The sequence below is a fragment of the Echinops telfairi genome, unplaced genomic scaffold (assembly GCF_000313985.2).
Source record: "Echinops telfairi isolate 266 unplaced genomic scaffold, ASM31398v2 ScPeMD7_2;HRSCAF=8, whole genome shotgun sequence".
In the NCBI taxonomy this organism is placed as follows: Eukaryota; Metazoa; Chordata; class Mammalia; order Afrosoricida; family Tenrecidae; genus Echinops; species Echinops telfairi.
This window is the reverse complement of record NW_022103898.1, coordinates 56,408,120-56,419,676: the sequence shown is the minus strand read 5'-3', so window position 1 is coordinate 56,419,676 and position 11,557 is coordinate 56,408,120. Positions and strand designations below refer to the sequence as shown.

Genomic DNA, 11,557 nt, shown 5'->3' with positions numbered 1-11,557 from the left:
AAGTGAGAGTGGAGAAAAGTACTTTAGGGGCCTCAGTAAAAAGCATTTGCCAGAAGTGCCCAGGGAAGGTCTTGACTGAGCCGACCCACTACAAAACAAATAAACACTCAAAAAGTAGTTATGGTGTCATGAGTTCAGCTGCGTGGTGACCCCACCATTGTGGAACAGACCTTGACTTCATAGGGTTTCAAAACTGTTACAAAACAGTTTTGAAAGTGGACCACATTCCTTTCTTCAGAGGGACCTCTGAATGGATTCAAGTCAGAAAATATGTGATTAGTAGCAGGGGGTTTATTTGCAAACTAGGGACTTCTTTCCCTACAAGGAGCACTCCAAACAGAGACATTGAGACTAGGGTGGAAATATGCACCAAAGGTTGGTGAGGGAGGTCACAGTTCTGGACGGTGACTCCCTCTAGGTGAATTCTGGAGTGGAAATGGCAGCTATGAGGCATGCCAGGTGTGAGAAATCAACTAGCATTTGGGTTTGGCATGAGACTCCTCAACTAAAGGCTTTTAACAGGAGCGTGAGAGGGTCGGTCAGATGCTGTTAGTGTAGACAAACCCTTGATCTCTCCTCCACTTATATTTATTTTCCTCTCGATATACCAGAGTCTTTGCTAAATATAAAAATAACAAATGACTTGTGGAGATAGTAGTAATTTAAAAGCTTTAATTTATATGCTATAAATAAGTCTATAGATAAAAACACAATGTAAACATATAAACACATTTTGTCAGATATTGAAATGAATGGTATGTTCATTTTGACTTTTTATCAGGCAAGTAGTTCAGGTTCCTTAGAAAATTTCTTCCTAAATAGAGGAAAATAGTATACATTATTTTCCTAAATCCTTCTTACCTGTGGACTGAGGAGGGGAGGTCAGATGCTTACAGACATCCTCCCTGAAGACAGTCAGTCACCAGGGAGTAGGTCCCGCTCCCTGCTGTTAAGGACAATGGACAGGCCTGCAGTCATTGATTTGGTTCCTGTAGGTGGAGTTCACACCCTACTGATAATGGTCTATCAGTTGATCTAGAGAGGAGATCAAACCCAATCTGGGATATTCAAAGTTAAACTGCCATCCTGACTCTAGGATCCTCCCATCTTGTCACATGTATACCCAGCAATCCCTAGACCACCCCCTCAAATTGCTGTATAACCTATAGTGCAACCCCTTCCTGTGACATATGTCTTTACCTGTAATTAGTGGGCTTGCACGCCCCCCAAAAAAAGGTATATAGGCCTGGGTTAGCAATAGAGATCTCTCTATTGGTCTGGGTTAGCAATAGAGATCACTCACTTGGCTCCCCCTCTCCTCTCCCAGCCTTTGTTCCCTTTCTCTTTACCCTCCTTCCCTTCCCCTCTCTCCATGTGGACCACCAAGCGGGGCTGAGATGAGCATGCTAATATGAAATGTGTCTCACTCCATTGTTTGACTCTCTCTTCTATCTCTCATGCTCTCGATGACATTAATATAATATTTATATATCTCAACCATATATTTATGGCAATTAAACCCACCATTAGTGGTGGGGGGCTGGCCCCACACCTCATACCGCAGTGGACATTATGATTCCTTGCCTTCTATTTCTTTTGAAGTGCCAATCTATGTAAATTACAAATTATTTTCTGAATTGAAATGCCTAAGCAGCAATGCCTGCCTTCAACATTACTACTTTGTAAGGTAACCAGTAAGCACATCGCATGGTGGGACAAAAACAATGAGTCAGTTGTGGCATATCTATAACTTCTATGGTAAAAGAGACCAAAACAAATAAATATTGGAGCCACTGGGGTCAAGAATTGTAAAAGCTCCATGTTCTGCAAAATTTAACTTCATTTGAAAGTCTTAGATCCCTGCTTTAATCTAATTTTCTAAGAGACAAAAACTGTTTCAGCGATGAAGCTTTCCAGAGGGAATTTTTTTTTGTAAATAGGAAAATGATGGGAAAGATAGGGCCAGGAAAGAAGGAAGAATGACAGTGCCCAAGCCATACCAGGGGTCAAAGTCCTTGTTACCTATATGCTGAATACCAGAAGACCTGAAGAATTATCCCATAGAAAAAAATTTTTTTAAGTGAACCTGGCTATTGCTTATCAATCCCAGAAGAATTCGAGTTAAAGACAACCTTAGGCAGGAAAAATTTGAAATGTACAAATTGACCCTAAAGGAGTCATAAAAAGTAATGGATTCTAGAAGTTATTGGTAAATTGGCAAAAAGCCATTGCTCAAAGCAGATATTTGAGAAGAAAAATAGCAAGTCTAATTTTGCAAAACCGAGTGCCTAGTATCTCTGAGAGCAGCAGAATATGTATCTGGGCCTTGTTAGGTCAGATTGTGCTTATAAATATCTGCAAAATATTGAAGAAATCAGAAGATTAGAGATGCCGAAAATCTCTCTCCACCCCCTCCACCTCTACTGAGATCTGGAATCTCAGTAGATGAATGTATCAGTATGTTCTGTAAGAAATCTATCCAGTTATTCTCTCATGGAAGAGTTGTAGTCCTTGAATAAGAATTTGGAATTTGATATCTTTGAATTTGCTGAAAAGAAATAGTTATAAACCAGTGACCTCGGTCTTTTCATTAGTGTTTATCTAGAGCAAATGTCCCTTGTCCATAGATGTTCTTTAAATAGCTATTCTATTTCAAAGTTGTCTTTATAAGTCAAAATATGTGGGTTCCACTAGTATGGAATTCTGGTTTTAATAAATGTTCATGTGAATGCTATTTGATATGTTCCATTAGTCCCTTGATTAAATAATGTGAAGCTATTGTTTCTTGGTAGATCCTTCATCTACGTCTATATACTTTTGAAGGCAGTATTTCCATATCTCTATCCTTTCCCTGAGGAATTATGCTCTCTTTGATTTCCACCACATCCACATGGTAGTTTGGGCATCTCCATGTTCCTTGTCACTGTTGCCTGAGTTGAAGGAACCAAAAAAAGCTGTGAGTCAGTGAGGGGACATCGTGTCTCCTGGGGGTGCCAGCCCCGCATCTTCTCAGCACATTGGCAGCTCTGCCCAGTAATGTCATCCTCAAGGCATGGTGGGCCAGGCTGCTGTCCACTCCTGCTCTCTCTCTTTCCCTCTCAGTTTGCTCCCGTGTGGTCTGGGCAGACCTGCCACTCTTCCCGGGCTGTATCTTCAGTGCTATCCTCCGTAGTACAATCTTCTGGGGAGCAGGTCACCGGAGCTAGGATTAGGGCTGGCCCTGCAGTCCTCTCCATTAGTTCGCTGCTCCATGATGGTGTGTTGCCCTCAAGGCTGAGACAAACAATTCTGAGACCATTCTTCCACCACTGATTACGACTGGGGTGGCAGGTCTGTGCAAACTTGGTGACCTTGCCAGCTCCAGCAGCCTTCTTGTCCTCTGCCTTGACACCCACAGCAGCTGTTCATCTCATGTCTCTGACAGCAAAATGACCCAGAGGAGGGTAGTCCGAGAAACTATCCACACCCTTGGCTTGCCAGGCACCGTGTCAAAAATGGCCTCAAGAATCTAGGGCCTTCTTCGAGCTTCTTGCCAGAATGGCAATCTATCTTCTCTTTGAGCTCTGCAAACTTTCAAGCAAGGTGGGCATCGTGACAATGTGGGCAGTGTGACCAACACAGGCATGTGGCCAGCACTGATGTGGCCTGGACAGCTCAGGATGATCACCTGAGCAGTGAAGACAGCTGTTTCCATTGGTGGGTCATTTTTGCTGTCACCAGCCACATTGCCACGGCAAACGTTTTTGACAGAGACATCCTTGACATTGAAGCCTACATTGTCCCTGGGTAGGGCTTCACTCAAAACCTTATGGCGCATTTCAACAGCCTTTACTTCAGTGGTAACCTTGAGGGGAGTAAAGGTGACCATCATGCCAGGTTTCAGAAGCCCAGTTTCCACGCTGCCCACAGGGACAGGGGTGAAACCACCAATTTTGTAGATGTGCTGGAGAGGCGGGCGCAGGGGCTTGTCAGTTGTGACTGGATGCAATCCAGAGTGTCAAGCAGTGGGTTTCACTAGCATTGCCATCCTTATGAGTAACCTACCATCCGTTAAACCAAGCAGATGAGCACTTGGCTCCAACATGCTTCACCTTTCCAACCAGAAATTGACACAAAATCTCCTGTGTCAGGGTTGTAGCCAATTTTCTCAAAGTAGGTGCTGACGTCCGTAATGATGTCCTCATCTCTCTTCTATCTGTAGAATGGGCCAGTAGAATCCATTTTGTTAACAGCAACAATGAGCTGTTTCCCACCCAGTGTGTAAGCCAGAGAGACATGCTCCTTTTGGGCAATAGCAGCTTCAAATTCACCCACACCACCAGCAGTGATGTGCTAACACCGTCAGCACACCTGTGATGGCCCTGTCATCATGTTGTTAATGAAGTCTCTGTGTCTGGGGGATTGATGACGGTCACGTAGTCCTTGCTAGTCACAAATTACCACAGGGAGATATCAATGGCAAGACCCTGCGCCCATGCAGCTTTCAGTTTATCCGAGATCCAGGCAGACTTGAAGGACCCCGCCCCATTCAGCAGCTCCGTCCTCCAATTTTTCTATGGTTCTTTTGGTAAGCTCACCACATTTGTAGATCAGGTGACCAGCTGTGGTGGACATGTCTGATGATGGCAATGTTGCTATGGGTCTTTTCCTTACCCATTTTAGCTGAGGTTTTTGGGGTGATTTTTATCAACACCTGCATTCTGGCTGCAAACTCATGGTGAAAAAAACTGTAGCAATACTTTCGGGCCTCTCCTTGTGTGGTTAAGCAGGCAACGGTCTAAGAGAATTAATGAGTAATCTTTAAAATTAGTATATTCAAAACTGATTGAAAGGAAATATATCCCAGATTACTTTTAAAATCTGTCTGCTCTTCTTGGTGAGTGGATAAGATTTTGAAGGAGAAGCAAGCAATGTAATGCTAACACTGCATTTGAATTTATCTGCTCCATTGGAAGCTAAGATTGAACTTTTCCAATACAATGAAAAAACTCTAGTCAATCTATTCAACGTTAAATTGAAGATATAAATTTTATCTCCGCTGACATAATGCACAACCATAAGCAATGAATATTTGTTGAATGTCATTAAATGTGCTACTCAGTTTATAGATATTCTTACTAGATGCTATTAATTTCAATGTTTGAGCCCTTTATTGTTAATGTTATTTATTTGTCCCATAGTGCATGTGTGCTACTATGAAACATTAAGTTAAAATGTGCAGATGGAATAGGTAGCCATCACCAACAATTTATATCCAGTTACCGTCTCTGGGTAGCAACTCCACCTTCATCTCCAACTCCAATATTATTGTACAGTTACAGCATAGTCACCTATGTTTGAATTAATCTGAATGATAATCTTGCTAGTGGATTTCTTCTGAAAAGAAGGAGATATTAAGTTTTCAGACTAATATTCTTAATGAGATAAAAGTGACCATTTCTTCTACTCAGATGTTATGCAATCTGCACTTTCCCAGAGGTGTGACGTGGCGAGGTGTGAAGTGACATAGCGTAGATGATAACTTGAGGCCACACCACCCAGTGCGACTCCAGGCTCAACACAGACGGCTTCACACCCGCTGAAGTCTTTTAAAATGTATTCTTTTAAATCCTTGATTGAGCATATGGGGGGGGAATATTAAATTTAAATTAATTCCCAATTCAGAATTTATAGTCAGTAAATATGCAATGGCTCTGGTAATTTCTACATGATTTAACCCAGGTGTCTAATCTGACACCTCCAAAATCAAATTGCGTTTAGTCTTATGATAGATTTCCTTTGTGACCTGTGGGCTTCACTCTGTGCCACCGAGGGCTCACAGCTGGGCTTTCTACCTTCTGAAAGCAGAAAAAATACGTGCCATCTCAAGGCAGTCGCTTGCACTCCAAGCCTTTGGGAAGCCATCAATTGTCTGTTATTGAACTCTGTCAGAGCCCTGCGGACTAACGGAAGGCCATTTAGTGAGGCGAACCATGATTAGCATTCACAATACACGAATGGCATCGGCATTAATAAGTGATATTAATGACACAGTCATTAGTAATTTATATCAACCATGAGACCTGTCCATATTGGGTAGATAAGCACAGAAAATATGGTTCTGCCTTGCCTACTATATGCATTATTTCTTTCTTTCTTTCTTTCTTTCTTTCTTTCTTTCTTTCTTTCTTTCTTTTTCTTTAAAGCCAGTCAAATTCAGCAGTGGGGTATATGCATTTCTAAATGAGAGTATTACTTAATTGTAAAATCAATACAATAAATTTCAAAAAGATTTTAATTTTTTAATGACTACTCTAAAACCGTATAACTATTAATTTCTTAATTTGCTATATTATTAGAACCTTGACTATGAAAATAGATATCATGCTAAATAAAATCAAAACAAAACCAAACTCACTGCCATAGAGTCAAATTCTGATGTATCTGCCACGCTACCCCACCCCCAAAATGCATCCGAACCAGGAGCCTCAAAATAACACCTTATTGGAAACAGCATTTTTGTAGATGTAAAACTTAAGTGAAGATGAGGTCACAGTGGGCCCTAATGTCAACATAAGTGGGATACTTATAAGAAGAGGAAAGAAAGAGATCTGCAAAGGAGAAGGTTGCATGACGAGGAAGGCAGCGATTGGAGTGGTTATCGCTAAGCCAAGGAAGTTCAAGGCTTTCCTTTAACGTATCAACAGCTCTATCAGAAGTGATCAATGGATTGGAGAAAGCCATGGAACAGCGTCTTCCCTAAAATTATAAGGGGAAACATGGCTCGGCTGAAACCCTGATTTGGGGCTTCTACTCGCCAGGACTGTGAGAGAATAAATAGCTATTGCTTTAGGCTACCAATTTAGCTTCATTTCTTATATCAAACTTAGAAAGCTAGCACAGTGTATTTGGTCTAGCTAATAAATTATGTATGCATCAGTACCCAAATTACTACTTTCACCCAACCAGAACCCTAAACTAGAACATGCGACTTGTGGTTTATGTGCATTATAACACATACACGTAATGCATGTGTATCCAAAATGTACACTGCTCTACTGCCTATTCCAACGGCAGATATTTATCCTAATGCTCCAGTGCCACAACAGATCATTGTCTGTCAGTTTGCTAGTCTGTAGCGACTTGCATGTTTCTGTGATGCTGGAAGCTATGCCAACAAGGATTTCAAATACTAGTGGTGTCACCCAATGTGAATCGATTTCAGAAGATCTTCCAGACTACGAACAGACCAGAAAGAAGGAAGCTGAGGAATTAGCCCCTGAAAACCTTATGAACACGGTCAGAACACGGTCAGACACGGTGCCAGAAGCTGAGCCCCACAGACTAACAGGCATTCACATGATGACTGGGGAAGAGCTGCCTCCTCCAACTGCAGTCCAGCTTCATGGCATGGACGGAGTGAGCCCCTCTGTGTAAGTACCACACACTAACTGATTGGGTTCATGGAGATCCTGGAACGAAGCTCTCTGCATATTCACCCACTCCTGAGGCACATTGAAGAGAGATGAAACAACTGTACACATCCATTAACAACCAGAAAGAAAATGTACAAAAGATGAATTTAGGCCATGTTTAAATCTTGAGAAATGAAATGCAATAAATAAACAATATATAGTGTGCATTAGTAAATTGAACTGGATGGTATTGGTCATTTTAAGTCAGGTAATCATATAGTTTCTATGCTGGGAATGACAACTCCAGGAGGAATAGCATCAAATTCATCATCAAAATAACATTTCAAAATCTATCTTTCAGTACAATGCTGTGTGATAGGATAATATTTACCTGACAACAGGGAAGTCCTGGAGGTGTAGTGGTTATGAATTGAGCTGTGATCTACATGCTCAGCAGTTCAAAATCACCAGCAGCTCCTGGGGAGAGAGACTGGGCTTTCTACCGACATAAACAGTTACATATACCCACATATACCCATATATACTGACATAAACAGTTACATATACCCACATATACCCACATACACTGACATAAACAGTTACAGGCTTCGATACCCACTGGGGCATGGCTGTGAGTCAGCATTGACTCTATGGCAGTGAGTTTGTACAATTAATACCACTATTATTCAAGTAATATGCATCAATAACTAAATATAGTGGTGAAGAAATTGAAGTCTATCAAGTTCTTCAGTCTGATTAAACATGCAATCAAGATGCATTAATAGTGCTCAAGATGTATTAATATTACTTAAAACTGGAATGCAAATGTTGGTACAAAGACAAAAAAAAAAATCATTAGTTGGAAAATAAGACCTTAGTCATAGAAGCAAAGCTGACAGAATGGATAGAATTCTGCTGAAACAATGACTTCTTGAATCTAAATTTTTTTTTTAGGAATATGGACTCCACCAGAGAGAATACACAGGAATACAAATTTGTATAACCCACCTGAATCTAGAGAGCATATCAATAACAGTACACATTGAACACTAATATTGGAAGACCTGATAAGTTGTGGAATGACATCAAGAGCATCGTACATACAAGAAAAAAAGTGGTCATTTAAAAAAAAGAAATGAAAGACTAAACTGGATGTCAGAAGAGACTCTGAAACTTGATCTTGAACTAGAGTAGCTAAAGGAAATGGGAAAAAATGATAAAGCAAACTGAACAGAAATATTCAAAGGGCAGTTTGAGAAGACAAAGTAGATTTTTATAATGAAATGTGCAAAGACCTAAAGTTAGCAAACCACAAAGGAAGAATACACTCAGGCGATCTTAAGCTGAGAGAAGTGACGAAAAATTTAAATCTTGAGTTGAAATATTGAAAGTTTCAATCGGCAAACATTGAGCAATTCAGGAGGCATCAAAAAAAGATGGAAGGAAGGCATAGAGTCATTGTACCACAAGGAATGAGTCAACAGTCAGCCATACGAAGAGGCAGCATCTGATCAAGAACTGGTGGTACTGAAGAGGGCGAAGCTGCACTGAAGGCCCGAGCAAGAGAAGGGAAAAAAGCTCCAGGAATCGACAGGATTCCAATTGAAATATTTCAACAAGCTGGTGAAGAACTGGAAGAACTCACCAATGAAAAGAAAATTGGAAGACAGTTATCTGCCCAGTCAATTGGTAGAGAGCCATAGTTGAACACTTTCCAGAGAAAGGTGGCCCAACAGAATGTAGAAATTATGGAACGAAATCATGACATTCACATGCAAGTACGATTTGGATTGCCTTACATGGATGTGAAAGCTGACATTCAATCAGGAAGAGCTCGAAAGAAGCCATGCATTTTAACTCTGGTGTTGATGAAGAATATTGAAAGTACCACGGACTGCCAAAAGAACCAACACATGGGTTTTGGAAGAAGTACAGCTGGACTGCTCCTGAGAAGCAAGGATGGTGTACTGCCATCAGGAGAGACCAGGCCCTGGAGACGGACCTCATGCTTTGTAAAATGGAAGAGTAGTGAAACCGAGGAAGGCCCTCCGCAGGGTGGTTGACACAGTGGCTGCAACAATGGACTCAAACAAGAGCGATTGTGAAGATGGGGCAGGACCCAGCAGTGTTTTGTCCTGCTGTACAGAGTTAATGTGGGTCGGACTCAACACCCAATAAAAGGTTTCTAGAGTGGTTAAAGCACTGGACTGCTAACCAGAAGATCATCAGTTCAAACCCACTAGCCACTCCTTGAGAGAAAGTGGTGGCAATCTGCGTCCACACAGATTTATAGCCTTGCAAACCCTTTGAGGCAGTTCTATATGGTGCTATAGTGTCCCGGTGAATTTTAATTGACTAGATTTCAGTGAGAGTTTTTTTGGGGGGGGCGGGGAGAGTTTTTAGAGGCTCCAGGTATGGCATAAACTACTAAACAAACACTCAACTACTGCCCCAGATTGGCTGCTGGTTTAAATGCACACAGAGACACTTCAGAAGACAGGAATGGAAGTCTGCTTTTAAAAGGTCAACAGCAAAATACCCATTTATAAACTATCAAGGGCTCATGTGGGAGAGGGGAGCGGGGAGGGAGGGGAAAAATGAGGACCTAATGTCGGGGGTTTAAATGGAGAGAAAATGTTTTGAGAAATTATGTACAAATACGCTTTACACAATTGATGTGTGTATGGATTGGGATAACAGTTGTATGAGCCCCTAATAAAATGTTTAAAAAATTAAAAAAAATTTTTTTTAAAAAAATAAATAAATAAAAGGTCAACAGCTTTGAAAACACTAGGGTCAACACACTATAGAACATTGAATAGTAAATTAAAAGATAGCGTCTTGGTTATCTAGTGCTATTATAACAGAACTACTACAAGCGGGTTGGTTTAACAAACAGCTTCATTCTCTCACTGTTTAGGAGGGTAGAGTCTAAATTCAGAGTCCCCGTTCTAGGGGAAAGTGTTTCCCCTTTGTGGATGCTGAAGGAAAACCCTTGATTCCTTTCAGTCCCTGTATTTACTGTATTTCTTCGAGATCTCTGTGTGTCTTTGGCATCGGTTTCACTGGGTCTAGAAGTTTCTGTGTAAAGACCCCAGGCCCAAATGAAACACCTCATTCTAGACTCTTCTTTCTTGGTGGTAATAGGTCCCTCTGATCTCTGATCACTTCTCTGTCCTTTGAGCTCTTATAAAATAAAGTGTTTCAGGTCACAGAGATCAGATCTGTGATGAAATTAATCTACTCATTGGTTTATCACATCAGATAACATCGTGGGTGATCATGTAACTGCCGTGTTATATTCATCACATAACTGCTAATCCACCAAATCATGACCCAGTCAAGTTGACATTTATTAGAGGTGTGGGGCTGGGGGACACAATTCATTGCATGACAGATTGTGTGTTGTCCTACAGAGTAGTGGGTTTGTTGTATTTGGGCTTGGCATCCAATTTAATGACTTATTGACTTATGGTTAACTATTCAACAAAATTAGATCTGATCTGAATAAGAAATGGGAGGCAGGTGTTCAAACCTATACTCTTCTTGCCTAGATGGAGACTGAATAACAGAACTACCTACCCTCTCATTTATTGCTTAGAAACCACACACACTTTAAATGATAACACAGCACGTTTGAATTTCTAAGACGAAAAAGACCGGCTGCTACTTTCAAGTAGGAAAATAAAGAGCATCTCTTGAACTTGGACAGAGAGTTGCTAAGAATTCATTGTCCACACCTCCTATCTTTGATGTCCTCACTTCTACTTTCATCAGAATGACCGCCTTCTGGTATGTTGACAACTCAGGAAGGCGAGGAACGTTGTCTTAGAGGACCCGTTTTCACACCTTAAAACGATCCAAGCCACCTTCTTGTGATGTGGCTTGCAACATTTAAGAGGAAATATTCAGCTAGACCTACAGAAACGACTGCTATCCAATAAAAGAATTTGATGTCATTAAGCTTTGAATGTTTTATAACAAGCAAGAGAATTTGTAATAATTCAGTTAATTGGCAACTTTATTCTTCCAGACTGAGAAAGGTTCATGCTAATACTAGATGTTTTTGCTTTGAAAAGGCTCACCAAAAATGCAAGTTTTCAAACTGCAGACTGGGAAACTGCTGACAAATTGCCATTTCTTTTTTTAAAAACATTTTATTA

The 11,557-nt window shown here is 40.9% G+C and overlaps 1 protein-coding gene across 1 annotated transcript in view; it reads right to left on the bottom strand.

Annotated features, from left to right (window-relative positions):
* Positions 1-3,508: 3,508 nt before the first annotated feature.
* CAPS2 (calcyphosine 2) overlaps positions 3,509-11,557 on the bottom strand; it is a 74,615-nt gene continuing 66,566 nt past the window's right edge. The window contains exon 17 of the mRNA XM_045288794.1: positions 3,509-3,978. Coding sequence (XP_045144729.1) covers positions 3,509-3,978 — 470 coding nt within the window. The remainder of the gene's footprint in view (positions 3,979-11,557) is intronic.